The sequence below is a fragment of the Hyaena hyaena genome, unplaced genomic scaffold (genome assembly GCF_003009895.1).
Source record: "Hyaena hyaena isolate Hyena2069 unplaced genomic scaffold, ASM300989v1 scaffold_127, whole genome shotgun sequence".
NCBI lineage: Eukaryota > Metazoa > Chordata > Mammalia > Carnivora > Hyaenidae > Hyaena > Hyaena hyaena.
This window is the reverse complement of record NW_024080758.1, coordinates 499,542-517,898: the sequence shown is the minus strand read 5'-3', so window position 1 is coordinate 517,898 and position 18,357 is coordinate 499,542. Positions and strand designations below refer to the sequence as shown.

The 18,357-nt window shown below is 41.1% G+C and overlaps 1 protein-coding gene across 4 annotated transcripts in view; it reads right to left on the bottom strand.

The window, feature by feature from the left end:
- SDCCAG8 (SHH signaling and ciliogenesis regulator SDCCAG8) overlaps window positions 1–18,357 on the bottom strand; it is a 255,856-nt gene that overhangs the window by 153,106 nt on the left and 84,393 nt on the right. For all 4 annotated transcript variants that reach the window (XM_039237498.1, XM_039237495.1, XM_039237496.1 and 1 more), the window contains exons 11-12: window positions 12,600–12,734; window positions 9,396–9,512 (exon numbers count right to left, since the gene is read on the bottom strand). In XM_039237498.1, coding sequence (XP_039093429.1) covers window positions 9,396–9,512; window positions 12,600–12,734 — 252 coding nt within the window. The remainder of the gene's footprint in view (window positions 1–9,395; window positions 9,513–12,599; window positions 12,735–18,357) is intronic.

Sequence of the window (18,357 nt, the reverse complement as noted above, 5' to 3'; positions counted from 1 at the left end):
CATGACATAGAAAACACTACAAAGGAATGAAAAACCAATGCAAACATTCCTCAAAGATAATATGACTCCTGTGCCAGACCATAGGGCGTGCAGTATTTTATACAATAGGGAACTGCGCTGGGATTCTGAACCTTACAGAAAGAAGTCCATTTTCTAAGGGCAATCTTTTTTCTTTTGATGGTAAATCATTTTTATATTGTTATATCTGAACAATTGTATTATTAAACTGAGGACAGAAGTGTGTATATCTGGACCTTTAAATGAAAGGCATTTTCTATAACATCTTAAACTGTATGCATCCCATTGGCTAGTGATTTATTTATTTTTAATATAATTTATTGTCAAGTTGGCTTACATACAACACCCAGTACTCATCCCAACAAGTGTCCTCCTCAATGCCCATCACCCACTTTTCCCTCTCCCTCCCGCTCCCCTCCATCAACCCTCAGTTTGTTCTCTGTGTTTAAGAGTCTCTTATGGTTTGCCTCCTTCCTTCTCTGTAACTATTTTTTCCCCTTACCCTCCCCCATGGTCTTCTGTTAAGTTTCTCAAGATCCACATAAGAGTGAAAACATATGACATCTGTCTTTCTCTGGTTGACTTATTTCACTTAGCATAATACCCTTCAGTTCCACTCACATTGCTGCAAATGGCCAGATTTCATTCTTTCTCATTGTCATGTAGTATTCCATTGTATACATAAACCACATCTTCTTTATCCATTCGTCAGTTGATGGACATTTAGGCTCTTTCCATGTTTTGACTATTGTTGAGAGTGCTGCTATAGACATTGGGGGTACAAGCGCCCCTATGAATCAGTGCTCCTGTATCCTTTGGATAAATTCCTAGCAGTGCTATTGCTGGGTCATACGGGAGTTCTATTGTTAACTTTTTGAGGAACCTCCACACTGTTTTCCAGAGGGGCTGTACCAGTTTACATTCCCACCAACAGTGCAGGAGGGTGCCGGTTTCTCCACATCCTTGCCAACATTTATAGTCTCCTGATTTGTTCATTTGAGCCACTCTGACTGGCGTGAGGTGGTATCTCAGTGTGGTTTTGCTTTGTGATCATGAGTGATGCTTCCCTGATGATGAGTGATGCTAAGCATTGTTTCCTGTGTCTGTTGGCCATCTGGATGTCTTCTTTGGGAAAGTGTTTATTCACATCTTCTTAGGGGCAATCTTTTATAGCGGAGACATGGCACTGGAGACATCAAGGTCAGTTATGCAAGCATGTTATGAAGTCATATGTTTCTTGAATGCATCTTCCTTTTCCACAGCCCACCCCACCCCACCCTGGCCCCCCACCCCATTCCCATTCCTTTGTGCAAGCTGCCATACTGAACCTTCCAACCAAAAAGCCTTCCTCTCTCATCTATGCTGGGCAATGTCCTACCAGTCCTTCAAGGATGCCTTCTCTCCTTCTAAATCCCCACACTCCTGTGTGGTTTCCTAATTATAGTTATTAGGACCTCTCTGACATATACTTATTTGCATACCTGCCTTACATCTTCCCTTCTTTAAGAACAGAAAAATAGAAGTGCGCACTAGGCCGGCACAGTGCATGCAATATATGGTTGCTGAATTAAAGCAACAAGTGAAGTTTAGGGCAAAAAGTTCTAGATTCGTAACAGTGTCTGTTCTATTCAAATCTGACTTTTTTAAAGTTTTTTTAATGTCTGTTTATTTTTGAGAGAAAGAAAGAGATAGAGCATGAGCAGGAGAGAGAGAGAGAGAGAGAGAGAGAGAGAGAATCTGAAGCAGGCTCCAGGCTTTGAGCTGTCAGCACAGAGCCCAATGCAGGGCTTGAACTCACGGACTGTGAGATCATGACCTGAGCCAAAGTTGGACAGTTAACTGACTGAGCCACTCAAGTGCCTTTCCTTTATTATTCTTTCCTTTGAAAGTACACATACATGGCCATAGTGAAGTGATTACTATGAAGAATAGGAAGCAACACATAAAAATGCTGGAGATATCAAATGAAATAAGCAAAAAACAAAATTCTAACAAGTAGTATGTTTGCTACTTGCAAATACCATATATGCATATGGACAAAAGTAGAAGGTAAAACAGAAAACAGAAAAATGAAAACAATTTGCTATATTGGGTGATGGAATTATTGGCTTCTGTGACTGTGCTTATGTTTATATAATAAATATTGTTTTAAAAGTCATACATCTATAGTAATTAGTAATATTTATACTGGGTATCAGTATAATATTTCTGGACTGTAAAATAAAAAATAAAAAGCACATGTAGCTGTCCTGTGTCTAGTGCTTCCCAGCTTACTAGCCCATCTGGCCACACAAAACACCGCTGGCCAACAAGTACCCACCCCTATTACAGACTTGGTACCTGAGACCATGGGCTTTAAGAGTGGCAGGTTGGTCTGTGGGTTCAACCTTTAAAGTCAAAAGAAGCATGCAGAAAGTTTTTTTAAGCGCCAAAATACATATCATTCAGTGAAACTGAAAATATACCATAAATTCCTTGAGTTCACTTAATAGTTTTATATTCCTGTCCAAAGACATGTATTTCTAAATGTTCACCCCACAAGGCATATGTTTTCTAAACAGGCTTGTTTTCTGTTCTCTTTGTACCCTTATGTCTAAACAGCCCTACATTGCTATCTTCAGATATATTGTTTCTGTTTACACATTTGATTTTTAAAAATATACATCATTAGAGTGAATAGCATGACCATCTATCTCTCTTGGAGAATCAAATGATTCTTTTGTGAGCATATGAATTTCCACAGAGTTTTCACGAATGGGATAAACAAGTATTGCCCAAATCATTAACAAAGTTACCAAATGCTGAATGCCCCAACTTGGTATTATTCACTGGATTGATTTGGAAACTGTTCCTCTGTGCAAAGAAAAAGAAAAAGAAAAAAAAGAAAAGAAAAAGAAAAAAGAAACTTACTTTTTTACTGCTAATTTTGTGACATTACCAACACAATTATGGTTTAAAGTGAAGAAATTAACCTTGCATGGTGTTTCAGAAAAAGCAGAAGTTCAATAATCTTTTATGAAACGAATCTTATTTTTATTTACATGATCCCATTTGTCCCATTCAAGCATCGCGTGGCACAAGAACAAGAGGCTGATTTATTAGACATACGCCTGGCTGAAGAATTTTCTCACAATTCTTGGTTAGGCTGTGATAAGAACACAAATCTATCTGAACAATGCTTTAGGGCGTACTTAGGGAAGATGCTAGAAAAAAAAAAAAAGCTTTATTGCATCACACACATGGAACCAGATTCTGCCTCGCATGGGCTGCAGCCAGCATGAAGTTCACACTACATTAATTTGCACTTGTCGGTAGGCTGCTTTGCGAGGATTTTGTAGGCATGTTCCAATGTGTGCCCCGTCTCCTCGACTAGAATATAAACTCCCTCAGGGCAGGACCTGGGTCTTCCAGCGATCACCCCCACAGCGCCTCGTGCACCGGCCTGGGTAGGCCAGGCCCTCCCAGGCGGCTGTCGCCTGAGTGTGGAGCAGGGAGAGGGATGCGCTAAGCCTCCAGCGCTGGAAGAGGGTGTGAAGAACACTGGAGAGCAGCTCTGTCATCACCAGGCCCGAGTGATTACATGTGCTAACGGCATGCCCAAGTGGCCCCTCTCCCAGTCGGCTTTCAGAGGCAGAAGTGAGACTGCAGGTGGTAGTTGGAAAGTCTCTCAAGTCTAGCTCTCCAGAAGCTACCCATTATCTCAGTGTACTCCCCCAAAGCCTTCTGACGAGAGTACATGGCATTACAGACACAAAGCAGAGAACAGAGCTGAGGAGGATTTTGCTCTAATCTGTAGGTGCTAAATCACAAGTAGGAAAGACAAATACCACTACTAGCCACTTTAACAGACAGAAATGGAATTTTTGAGGATGCTCCCACAGTCCAACAAAAGACAGTGGACCTTGGGGGTCCGTTCACTGGGTTTCCAGCATTTTGCTGTTACTGTTTGAAACTAGCAATTTCAGGGAAGAAAGCTCCATGGCCTGTTGCTGCAATCTACTGCAATCTTCTTACTGTCAGAGAGTTCTTATTTCAGGCTCTTGTGATTTCCAGTTGCTGTGATTAAATCGCTTTCCTCTTATTCTTTCCATATTGAGGATCAAGGCATTTAAGCAGGTGCTTAGCTTTCTCCTTGAATGACTCTGTCAAGTCCTTGAAGGTAGCAAAGTTTCAGACTTCTCGAAGTAAAAAGCTCCAATTCTTCAACTTTCTTTATTGCCTTTATTTCTCTGGCTTTCAGTAGGACCTCCTTTCAGGACTTTCAAGGCTTCCTCTCATCTTTACACAAAGTCATACAGAACAGATGCACCTCTTCCGACAATCTAATTAAGGCAATTGTACTTCAGAAATAAGTCCTCCATTGATACAGTCCAGGGTAATGTCAGCACTGAAGTGCTGAATCGTACTGCTGTAGACAGCATTTCAAATTCTTTTTTTGCCCTAAGTTTTCCTGCCAAAACTTTCTGATCTAATTTTCTATATGTGCCCTGCCCTAAAATATTTGCTTTCATTACTCCACTCCAGTGATTTTGAACTTCATTGCTTCTTGCTCCATTGTGGCCACAACTCCAAAGTTATAACTTATGCAATGCTGGTTTAAAAAAAAAAAGTCTTATCTGAAAAAAACTGCACCAACCTAAGAGAAATTGTACTTTTTATACTCTCGACTAAGCCGTTACTATGCCATGTGCCACCAATAAGATAACGACACTATAGGACACTATAAGCAGTCACACTCTCACCTGGCAAGGCCGGGAGATGAGGAAGAGGCCAGGGTGAGGCCACACACCGCACTGTGAAATGCTCTACAACCACTAAGTTATCATCGGGGCCTGATCAGTCTTCAAACCCAAGCCCCACAGTTTAGTAAAGCACAAGAACCCGAAGACCTACAGCTCTGTCTCTACACACAGGGCAGGGGCTGGCAGACTCTGTCTATAAGGGCTCAGAGACTAATTGCTTCATTTTCTGCAGGCTACAGGGTCCGCTCTACCGGGAAGCTGAGTTGTCTGTCAGCAAGGCAGACAAGAGCAGACGAATGGATGGGGCCGCGCTCTGAAATGACTATTTGTCAAAGCAGGCAGCAGGCCCGATTTGGCTCCTGAGCCGCCCGCTACGGGTTCGGGCGCCCGGGCATGTTAGCACTCCCGCACGTGTGCATGGGTAAGTGAGCGCGCACCCACGTGCAGCAGCTCGCCGCGTCTCTCCCGCTCCCCACTGCCTGGGCCGCACCACGGGCCTGCGATGGGTGCGGGCAGACGCGGCCCCGTGTTTAGAAGCCCGCCGTCTAGTGCTCTAAGGTTGACATCTTGACCTTCTCCATGACTGTCTACCGGCACTTGAGTTTTGTCAGAGAAGTCTGATGGGACCGTGGCACCGCTGCTCGGGGCCGCCGTCCTGTCCCTCCACTGCCTCACAGCAGCCCCGAGATGGTACCAGGGACTTATTCCCCTGTGGTCCCTCTTCTGGCCCGGGCAGGGTGGAGGTCTGCCCTGTGTCTGGGGCGGAGCCAGGTCATGGGGGTGGGGTGCAGGTGGGGTCGTGTATGCTGTCGTCCCCTGCCTCTGACAGGAGCCCAGATGTGCATCCGGGGAAGGTGGGGCTGAGCGTGTGGACCCCTGTACCCCTGACATCGCACGGCGGGACGCAGGCACGGCCACATCCCTGCCTCAGACGACACCCAGCGGCCTCACTGTCGAGCCTGCTGGCCCTGATCCAGCTACCAGGTAGGTCTCCCCATGAGTAGCCCTGCACTGGAGGTCGTCATCGGAAGTTAAACGGCAAATAAAAAACACCATAACTGGGCGCGCACGCCAGAGAGAAAAAGGGACAGAGGGAGAGAGAAAGGCTATAAGAGAAAGGAAAATTTTTATATTTTAATAGCTTTAAAACATCACTTTTTTCCCTGCATTTGAAATTCCTGCATCTTCCTCTTACACTATGTCCTGATCAAACCTTTGAGCTCTGAAGAATCACCTTCAGAGATCCACCTACCAGAATGGAAGGTGACAAAGAAAATTCTACTTCTGCATCAGCCGTAACCTTTGTAACGGGCTTCCAGTTGCATTCCTGAACCTTAAATGTAAGATTCTGCAATTAATTATGAATTTTGGCTTTCAGACTCTACAGGGCTCATTTCAAGCTATGGCGATTGGGGTTGTGGCATGGTAGCCATTTTCCATCAGATAGTTGGCTATAGGATTAATTCATATTTCTTTATGATGACCCAGCATCATTCTGGGGCACCTTGTAAATTCAGAGCACAATCAAAACATGTGTGAAATTTAATGAGACAACAACGGATAAAGAAAGTTGAAATTTTGCTGAGATATCCTTTTATTTCCTGTTAAAGAAGCTCAAACCATAACATTCTGACATGCAAAAACGCACCTGTCTGATTCTAAAAAACCAGCCATAAAACAGACATTGTTAGGATGGCCAGAGGAGTGTGACTATGGGCTGGGCATTCTCAGATATTAAAAGAATTATTGTTGGTATTGTCCTGTGTGACGATGACATGGTGGTTGTGAAAAAAAAAATCCTTCATAGATGCACACTGAGGGGTTCATGGGTGAAGTAACATCATATCTGAGATCTGCCTCAAATACTTCAGCAAAAGAAGAGGTGGGGGAAGGAGACAGAAGCAGAGAATGCGGGAGAGAAGACGAAGAAACAGACAATGACAAAGACAACAAAGAAGAGGAAGGAAGAGGAGAGAAAAAATATCCCATGAAATCGATGGAATAGGAATGGCAAAATGATGAGCCTAGGTGATGGGAATGTAGGAGTTCCTATTAACATCTTTTCTGTAGGTTTTTAAATTCCTATAATGGAGTGTGAGTGTGTGTGTGTTTGTGTGTGTGTGTGTACCTGTTGCCTACAAAAAATTTCTAATAAAAATCAGGGTATAGATTTTTCCTTCTCCTCTAAGCCAATTTTTTTTTGGGGGGGGGGGGTACAAGAAGCTGTCTTCTCAGGCTGGCGGCAGCAGTCTTTGCTTACGTGATACAAAGGAGTTGATGGGAAGGATAATCTACCCGTGGGTTCCTGACACAATATAAAGAAGAAAAGGAGAAAGTGGGAGGAAGAGATTGCTATTGTTACTCCCCTAACCCTTCCTTCTAATTATGCCAGAGTCAAGGTTCGGGTCACAAAGAAAATGATTTTCGTGGCCCACCATTTGCCCTATTTTTGTAGACATCAAAAAAAGCTCTTGTTTTTTTTTTTTAAACCACATTCCAATCTCAGTTTCCCACCTACTTTAAAAATGTATCAAGAGTCCAGATTAACAAAAATATGAATACAATGACCATAGTAGAAGGAATGCTTTGTTTGTAAACCTAGAGATGGCCTTGCTACGCTCACTGGCGTGATGTTCAACACTCTAAAAGTTAAATACACTTTGTATTATTAAAAGTATTTCAGATAAATGCCCCACATGCCCAGCTTTTAAAAGTTGGATGTAAATTTCTCTCTTGAGTGCAGATGGTGGCCAAGCAAAGGGGCTCTTTGGTCTTGCAGACAGAAGGTCAGGTCATGGCTGAAAGACCAAAGAACAATTGCTGCTTTGCTCGTCCAGATCATCCTCAGAATGAGACACCACTCCTTTCTTTTCTGAAACTGTCTGTTCCATACAGAATAGTTACAAAGAGTACCTATAAGATTTCCTCACATTCTGTCCAAGAGAAAATGGTAACGAGCACATCATATCACAAGCATCTTGTAACCATTCCGAGGTTTTATTCCTAACCCTCTGACCTCCTGAGAAGGCACATCTTTATCTAAAAACACTGGAAATCATTAAGAAAACTGCTAATGTTTCACTATTTAGCAGGAAATGGTTAACAAATGAACACGGCTCCTTTTATAATCCTGCAACTTTAGCCTCCACATCATTGCTTGTTAATTGCCAATACCTATAAGCTCTGAAAGACAAATATTACAAACACTTCTACATGGTATTCACTTACACATGATATGCTAATCTTATTATTCCTATAGTGTTTTTTCTCCTTGGAACATTAACCTGTAATTTTAAATAACTCAGACACTCTTCCTATTTTTTTTCCAGTTAGTCCAAGATGTTGTATTGGGTAGATGCTATAAAATAATATTACAAAAGTATATAATAATGGTAGTAAGTTTCCCAAGATGATACCCCTAAAAAAAAAAGTCATAATACATCAGGAAAGGAAAGGAAAGTTCCATTTGTTTGGTAGTCTTAGTCTTTCAGTCGAGGACAGAGAGGCTTTTCAATTTCACTATCAGGCACGCCCCCAACTGGATGCAATAAAATAGTTTTGTTATCTGTACATGTTAATAATGAGAATTCTGAAAATTAAAAGTCCTAACACTCTGAGTATAGTAGTACAGAAGCAGAATCTGATTTTAGTTGTTCAGATGTTAACTTTAGTGCCAGGGATTTCAGCTATGACTTGAAAAACTTTCTGTACTAAATTTCATTATCACTTTCATTTTTAATACTTTTCCCAACTGTCTCTGTGTCATCTGCATAGAAAGTTGACAGGGTTGAAAGGGAAAATATGCTGGGAAGTCCAATAAAATGCTTTGAACTAGAAATATGTTTCAAAAAAATTATTAAGGGCTACCTACTTTTAAATGTGGCGATTTTTTTTTAAATGTTGACATTGAGAACTCATTTTAATGGAAGAGATTTATCAATCTGCTTTTGGTGAATATAAAGAATGAGAGCCTCCAATGTTCTATACTATCACATAAAAATAGAAAATCCAAAGTGAGTCTATTAGAATTGCCTCTCTAAAAACTTAATCCATGTCGTCAATTAAAATCAGAGTATCTACATGATCTCAACAGAGATATAACATAAAACATCTGTTCAGCTGAGATTGAAGTAAGTAGCATTTCCCCCTAACATTTCTAATTTCCCTGTATTTAGGCTTCTTGAGCAAACATATTCATGGTTATCTTAGTTAAAACTGGTTTCACTCTGCCAACAATCAATTTGATTGACATATTTACATATCAACTCATCTCATCTTACAAATTTTAAACTTTTTCACTTAAAATTGGATTCAAGTTGGCATCTTTCAAGAACTTTATGTACGTATATTTTAGGTTCAAACTGTGCATTAGAACATTTTTTTTTACTTTTGTAAGTAATAGATACACATATCCAAATGTATATTTATGACCTGTCAGATTGGGATTTTATATGCATGCGGTTGTATTCTCACCATTTCATGTGAAAGGTGATAATTTTAGGCTACTAGAAATGAAGTTATTTTAACAGTATATACTGGATTGTTTCATTAGCTAGAAGCAATATAATAGAAATGAAATAACTTACGTCTTTAATTAGGTCTTTAATTGCTGCAGTTACCCTTGCCATCTCTTACCTGATCTTTCATTTCAAGGTCCCTTTTAGTTTTTGTTCTGTACTCTCTGTGCTCCTTCTCTGCCTCATCCTTCTCCATTTTGGTTTTATTCAACTGATAGCGCATTTCCCCACACACCTGTTAGATTGTAAAAAATACATCAATAGCTGCTGGAATCTACCAGGCAATGCCTGCAATTAGATCATTTGGTGCCCCCTAGAGGTCATGTAAATAAAATACACTAGAACTCAGAATTCTAAGAATGGCATTTTCTGTTAAGAGTATTCAATGTATTCTGTTAAGATGCGAAAGCAGTATCAGGTACTACTGAGTTTAACAGTTTCAGATTACAGATAAAGGAATGTATAACTAAGAAATTTAAGTAATGTGCCCACTATTTTTTGTGGGAAATAATAGTTTCAAGTGCATACTATTATCCATAATGTATTATTTCAATCTTAACTAGGTGAAATCATTAATTAAAATATTAAGCTATGTTAATCCTCATTAAAGTTATTACAGTGAAATAGACATTCTATAAAATAAAGCTTTCCTTTAAAGATTTGATTAGCTAGCTAGGCTTTTATTTAAAAAATTTATAAAGGAATTTTTCTCTCTGCCAACAGGCTATATGATCGGTGTTTAGGTGTGCGGTGGTCCCCAGTATTTACTGCAGTCTCTGTAGATAACATCAATCATATGCACAGTGCTATGCACTTAGATGAAGAAAGACTGGTAAGAGTCACAGACTGGAATCATGCACACTCTGCATTTATAACTGTAGCATTCAACATAAAAGGAAAATATACATTTAGGTGAAACGATTTTAACATTTCATTAAATAATGAACACACATAGCATCCTGAAAGTGTTGTGTATCATCCCTTATACAATTTGTTTTTCAATCCAGGGCTTATACAGACAGGTAGATATATTTGGTAAACACAATCAGCAGATAAATCTAAATAAAGAAATTATGAGCCTTTGAGATAACTAAGAACGTGTAGAGAGATTAACACATGAGTCTGTTAATCCAGTCTCTGATTTACAAACACAGGTTTTTAAAAATCACGTATCATCTGATGGTTACAGTTGCTTGAAACTTTTCATTTCTGGTATTTCTCCAAAAATGACAATTGGAACTTTAGAAATTAGTTTGATCATTACTGAGGTATTCTAATCTTATTAAAACCTGCATCTGTCTCCTATGCTCACACCAAAAATGCTTTAGAAAATAAACAAATCTGTATCTAAAAGTTATAGTGACGAGAGAGGAAAAAGTCAGTAAGTTTCTCCCCAGTGATCCTCAAAATACTAGAAAAAAGAATACAGTTACTGAAAATTCTATTTGAAATTCAAATTCAAATGCCTTAAATGGGTCAGAGCTGACCCTTCCCATTTCAAAAACACTAGTAATTTATATAAAAGTTATTAATTTTAAAGCTAAATGAAGTGTAAAATGAAGAATGACAGGAAAAAAAATTAGAGGAGCCCTCATTTCCTTTCTTTCTTGGTTCTTCATGATTCCAACCTATTTGATGTATGCATATGAATGAAATGAAAAAACCCAAATTGATACTAGAAAATAATAATTACACAGCCATGGTATTTCAAACCCAATACCAACACATAGTTATCTTGTAATAATAAATGCCTACATATTTAGTTTTATTTAAAATTATTTTGGGGTGCCTGGGTGGCTCAGTTGGTTAAACACCTGACTTCAGCTCAGGTCATGATCTCAGGGTTTGTGGGTTCGAGCCCTGCATCGGGCTCTGTGCCGACAACTCAGACAGAGTCTGGAGCCTGCTTTGGATTCTGTGTCTCCTTATCTCTCTGCCCCTCCCTCAGTTATGTTCTCTCTCTCTCTTTCTCTCTCTCTCAAAAATAAATAAACACTAAAAAATGTTTAAATTATTTTATCCCTTAATTTTATTTTTAAAGTTCCCTTGCTGTATTAACTACCACGTTAGCATCTGCCAAGTTTATCCGTAACACTTCAATCTCATCTAAAAGAAACTAATAAATTAAATTGAAATAGAATGATTTCATCTCAGGGTTGGAGCCACCTCAGGGTACCTCTCTGATGCCTGAATGGTTTTTTGGACAGTTCTAAAGACAGAAGAGGCATCTAGACTGTTCATGTTTCAACAGAACATTCTTTCCCTACAATGGACTGAATGGTCACCCCAGCTTTCCCCCCAAATCTGGATTAACCACCGCCCCCCCATCCCCACTCCACTATGTCCACCCCTACCCTCCACACAAACACACTGATGATACTGGCAAATACGATAGCTTTAAACCTCGACACTGGCTAGCTTGAATTTTAGAAAGCAAATGGAGAATTAAATTCATGCAGAAAAAAAGAAAAAATGGGCTTTTTTTTCCTTCTATATATGACGAAAAATTGTATTTACTAAATTATAAAGCGTTGGCATTACATATGTGTCAACATTTAGGAAAATATGTTGATAGGTAAAATGCAATATGAAAAGGGTATACATTACAAACAAAATTATCTGTGTACATATTGGTAAAAAAATAAATCTACTTAATTTATTACATCATGCATGCCCATACGTAGTTTCTTAGTTTTAAGGCAACTGCAAACTGAAATCTACATGGACTTCCAGCGTTTCGTAAACATGTACCTTACAGTAGCCAGTTAAGACTGTTCAACATTTTAGTTCTTGGTTCACAGGGCTGTGATGCCCAAAGGGCAGACACTGGGATGTTTTGAAGTATAAATTTAAGGACCAATAAAATAAGATTCTTAGTATGAGAACCTTGATTTTAGAGATCAGGTATGAAAAGGAATGGGAGGTGGAGCATTTTTTATTTTAAGCAACTCTTGGCGTTGTAAATGTATGTCTTTTGCTATTTTTGTGGGGACCAAACCAATGCGATCTTTGGCAAATATTTTTCCCAACTGTGTAACTTAGAAATACAAGTATTATCAAACACTCAATGATTAAAGTAATGAAACCTGCTTAATGAAAAGTCTGTCTCAGCCACTTTGAGTTCTTCAAGGACATTATTTGCGTCTAATTCATCTTTGTCTTTGTAGCACCCATCAAAGGGCTTGCCAGTAATAAGTAAATATTTGCCTCATGAGCATGAGGTGGACCTTTACTATCTTAAATAAGAAAACCTTTCTATTCCATGCTTCTTTCTGAGGTTTGTACATTAGAAAAAAATATAAACTAGAATCTCATTTTGTACCTTTGCGACATCCATTTCTTTGGAAGCAAGCTGGTTTTGAATTTCCTCTAGTTGATTAATAGCTGAAATCTTCTCTCTTGTAACCTTTTCAACCTGGACCTCCAGTTGGGCAATATTTTGAGACAGAGACAGTATCTATAAGAGGAAGGACAATATCTATAAGAGGAAATAAAAGTCCTAAATTATGATGTCACTTGACAAAATAAATACTAAGAACACTGATTACTCAACCTTACAAAAAGAATGAGATCTTGCCGCGTGCAATGACATGGATGGATGTAGGGATGGTAATGCTAAGTGCAGTAAGTCGAAGAAAGACAAATACCATATGATCTCACTCATTTGTAGAACTTAAGAGACAAAGCAAAGGGAAAAAAGAGACAAGAAAACACACACTCCTAAATACGGAGAAAAAACAGGTGGTCACCAGAGGGGAGGTGGGTGGGGGTGGGTGAAATAGGTGAAGGGGATTAAGAGTACACTTATCTTGGTGAGCACTGAGCAATGTATCATTATATTGTGCACCTTGGACTAATAAAACACTATGTAAGAAAAAAAATCTTGAATTAATAGTCCGTGTGGCCACTGGGTTCACTCCCAAGTCATTTCTCTGTGGATCAGGCACGTCCATTTTTCCACCACCTCCACTCACCCATCCCCCGTGACTCAAATATGTACTTCCTTCCCATTTATTCCTGGGTCTCTACCCTTGTTTTGAGAAATACAGAAAGATGATAAAATCAAAATTGGGGTTGAAACTTTAGTGGAAGAGACAGATACAAATCAATTTCAGAGGCGATATCAAGAAAATCGATATCAAAGTCTTGAACCCTCCTCTCACACGGAAGGACAAAAGGGCTGGTCAGGCTAGCTGGAGAGGCAGACCCTTCAGAGAGAGCAACTGGGATTCTATGCACCCCACTCTCCTTCCCCCGACACCAACAGAGGAGGCTTTCTGCAACTTCACTTTGCTATAAAAAACCACTATCCCCGCTCCTCCAGGAAGGTTTCTTTGATCCCTTGTTCCCAGCACGTAATAGGAGCCCTTCATGCACTCAGGGCTGCTATTCAGCTATTGAGTCCTGGGGAGGCCATGTCTGCTGTTTGCAGCCGACGTCCACTCTCACGATCTGCTGCTCATGAAGTACTGGTAATTTCATATCTCAACTCTCCTTCTGGCGTGCGCTCGCACAACTTGTATGTATCTCCATCACACTGCAAGGTCTGCACGCCTCCAACACTGTGCATATCTCACTGCCTTTAGTTGTCTGTTTCCTCATTAGACTGCAAGTTCCTCAAGGCCTATTCCTCACCATATGTATGAGGAATGGATCATCAGAATAAACAGCTCTTCTGAGGCACTGTCCACTCTACAGATCTCAAGTCCTTAGTGTTTCTTCTCAGGGTGAGAAATGGTTTCCAGGTCTTAGAGTTAACCCATTTTACAGGTTTTTCTTTGCAATTATATTTTACTCTGCTCCAGTAAGTCAAAATTTCCTAGACTCTTAATTTCTTATTTGTATTAGTAGTTTTAAAATGAAGAAGAGGGGCACCTGGGTGGCTCAGTCGGTTGAGCGTCCGACTTCAGCTCAGGTCATGATCTCACGGCTCATGGGTTCAAGCCCCGTGTTGGGCTCTGTGCTGATAACTAGCTCAGAGCCTGGAGCCTGTTTTGGATTCTGTATCTTCCTCTCTCTCTGACCCTCCCCTGCTCATGCTCACTCGCTCTCTCTCACTCTCTCTCTCAGAAATAAATAAAAAACATTAAAACAATTTAAAATGAAGAAGAAATACTATCTTCCTCGAGAGTGAAACACACAGAGATATCTATCAGCTTTTAATTTGTTAAACAAGAACTCATACAAAACTGAAATAATATTTTAAATCTACCATTGTATACTGACATAGGTGTTAACTCAGTTTTAACAAGTGAAATCAATAACTCAGATTTTGTGATACAGATCAGGATTGTATATAACTAGCTAATGTTGACACATATGAAATAATGAGCCCTGGTAGCTATTTTCTAATTAAATGGTAGATGTATTAATTAACTTTTCTGGGGATCGTAGGGAATTGTGTATTTGATGTATGGTTTGTTTACATGTCCTTCTTATCATCAAAAGATTGGCTAAAAATCTAATTTGTACATAAAATTACTTTTACTGATACCCAGCTACAAACTTTCCTAATTCACATTGCAATCTGAACCCGAAACTGAAAGTCAAAAGAAGTTAAGTGTAACAAATAATAAGATTGATTTATAGCCTTAATTTGAAAATTCAAGTTCATGAGTATCCATATTATGAATGTAATTCTAGCTTCTCTGGAACCATATCACAGCAGCAAACTTTAATATCCAGCTACTAAAAATCATATTTATGTGAAGATGTATCTTATGGTAAACACATTAACATTGGTGGCTCTGCATACATTTACCTGCTAACTGTAAATTCCGAGTCAGTTTCTATTACAAGCGTGTAACAAATCACATTCCTTCCATCTGACCCCCTCCCTCTGCCACCCATCACTTCTTCTGCCCACTACCTGTCTGCTCCCTCCTGTCACCCACTTCCTGAGGCCTCTGCTCCTGTTGTCACACCTCCTTTTCCCCCACGCCCACCATCTGGAAGTCAACATTACACTGCAGGAGCTTCTCCATCCACATCTGTTGCGGAGGCACAAGTAACATGGACAGCTGCAACACTGCTGGATGTCCGGGGCGTTGACATCAGGCAAGTCCTTTAAACTTTGACAGGGGCAAGCAGGAGACAAGGACACCCAGGCTGGGCGACTTGATGGAAATCTCTACGCAAAGGCGGGGTCCCTAGTGTACTGAACATGATACCAAGTGGTGCTCACTATACAACGGGTGCAAGAGTTAAGGATTCTAGCAACGGACTATTATCTAGGGAACCAACTGAAAAAAAATGGGTAGACCACAGGGGGCGCTCAATAAATATGATCAATGGCGCATTGAACTAACAAACCTAGGGGCTCGGTGCAGCCAAGGACCGTAACAGAAGACAAGAAACAAACTCCCAGCAAGTACTGCTCATGGGGGAATGATTCGAAATCTGTCTAGGTAGAAGACATCTGCTCTCCTACAGCTTCCCACACACACGAAATTTAATGAGAATGAGTAAGAAGAAAGAAAAGAAAAGAAAGAAGACTAAAGAGAGAGAAGGAAAGTCTAAAAGCCTTGCAGGCTTTCCTCACTGCTAGGAAAGGGGGTGGCTCTAGCACGAACTAGAGTTCTCAGCGTTAGGATGAGCTGTTCTGTCTCCCTCTGATCCACTTCCTGCACGAGGCAGTGGGCTACACGCTTCTCTTTTAATCCCCTTGGAGAAGGAATTATATGGGATTAATTTTCAGTTGAAAAAAAGGGAGATTCTGAAAATTCAGGAATTAGCCTAAATGCATTCAAGCTAATGAATAAAAAGGAGAGCCAGGCTTTATATTCAGGTCTGTCTGATTTACGAATACGCAGGTGCAAGAAATCTACCCAATCAGCCTACTCCTCTTTCTGTGGAGTAAGAATGATCCTAGCCTCAAGCTAAAAGCTTGAAAACATTCCTATTTAAGCCCATCAATTCCTTGAGTAGATCAACCCCATCATTTACTCCTCTGAAATCTGGCCAGGTTAAAAGAATTGTTCAAGGGCACACAAAGGTCAAACTGACTTCAACTCCAAATCCTCTGACTCCGGAGCCACTTTCTGGCATTTCCTGAGGACAGCACTTGCCGGACTGTGAGAACCACTTTCAGCTCTTCATCCAGATGCTTTATTTAGGGCAGGACCTCGAGACAAAACGCCAGCCAAGGCTCACTGTGGACAAAACACGTGACTCGGCCTCAGCCGTACACTGTACTTCTGTGGCCACTTTTGTTCCTGGAATAATTATCAGTGTGAAGAAAGAGGCTGTGTTAGAGAGCCCCTGGAATACTGCCTGGCACTCTCGGCCTTCCTCTGTCCTTCCTTATCAGAAAGTCCCATCACCATATTTTTAGCAAGCAGAACTGCTCAGCAGGGCTAAAGGTTCCCACTGAACAGCCCAAAAATAAGAGTCTCCCAGGTGTGAATAATAGCTGGTCTTTGCTACTGGTCCCATTCTCTGTCACATGCACAATGCTCAGTTCACAAGGTCCCCTCTCTCCACGGCTTATTCTTGCTGGTCCCAGCCAGCACCCCTTCCCCCCATGCTCTGCATTTCTGAATCCTGGTTATCGGTCGACACTCCAAACGCCACCTTCCTCCCCAAATCTTCCATGAGCTCTTGCAGACACAGACCGTTCTGATCCTGCGAATTCACATCTTAGTCACACCTTTCCAATGGCACAGGGCCTCTCTTCTTCCCCTTGTATTACAGTCATTCATTCAACAGATACACGTGGAGCACATTCTATGTGAGTGGGATGTGCCAAGCAGTGACGATGGTACCCGACCACACATGCAGGGGACTCGTGGCAAACTGGGGGAGACAGACAATTCAACAAGAATTCACAACTAATTGAGTCACAGGAGCCCATAGGAGAGGCTCTGAATTCATCTCTGAAAGTAGGTGGTTATCAAGAAGAACTGGGGAGGATCAGTTAGGAAGGGCACAGAGCAGAGGATTCCTCTAGGGAAGGGGCAAAGCACATGGAAACTCCTGGAAAGAAAAACAGCAGAGCATATGGTGGTGAGGCAAGGAAATAAAGTGAAGGGAGAGGAGACGGGAAAACCGAAGACAGCAAGAGACATGTGGAATCTGCACGTGATGCTGAAGGATCCAAAATCTTCTCCAAGAGGAGGCAGAGAGACAGGTAAGGATTTCAAAGCAAGACATGGACATATTGATTTGTTCGTTTTGGAAAAACCACCCTGGCTGTGGCTTAGGGTGAGCGTGGAAGCAGGGGGAGAGCTGGGGGCTGTAGAAATCACCTAGGGGTGAGGATATACACGGCAGTGGGGCGGGAGACAGGGCAACAGAAAACTCCTAGGCGCCTGAACCTTGAGAATCTGGTGACTTCGTGATGAGTGGGGCGACGGTGGGGGGGGGGGGACAGGGACAGGAATGCCAGCGGGGTTGCGGAGCCAGGCAGCTGGGCGAAGAGTGGGAGCGTGGCAAGGCAAGCTGGTTTGGGGGCTCACTAGGGAGCCTGGGATTTAGGAATCGATGTCACATACACGAAACCCAGAGCCGCCCTAATGCCAAAGACACTGGAATATGATGCTCTCTGCTAAACTCTAGAACTTTCCATCGAGCTGCTTTCTGGGTGCGTCTCCTTCATTGTCTGGAAGGCACTTTAAACTCAGAGCAAACTGAAAGGTACACGTTATTATCCTCCCAAATCAAGAATATAGATCCAGAGAAATCAAGGAAGGAGAACATTTACTTATTTATTTTCTAAAAGTAGGCTCCATGCCCAGCGCAGAGCCCAACTCAGGGCTTGAACTCATGACCCTGAGATCAAGACCTGAGCTGAGATCAGAAGTCAGAGGCTTAACCGACTGGGCCACCCAGGTGCCTCGTAAAGAGAATCTTTTAAAGAGAATAAGAACTAAAAACTCTTCCCTTAAAACAGAACAGGAGGGCTTCAGTGGACATAGTGATGGTAATTCCACTGGCTGTGGGCACAGAAGCTGAAATGCAGGGGGCTGAGGAGGTAATTGGGGGAGAGAGCATAAAGACAACATGTACAGACAGAATTTTCAAGAAATTGGACCAAAGAGTAAGGATCACATGGAACTATTGTGGTGATTTCCAAACTGGGC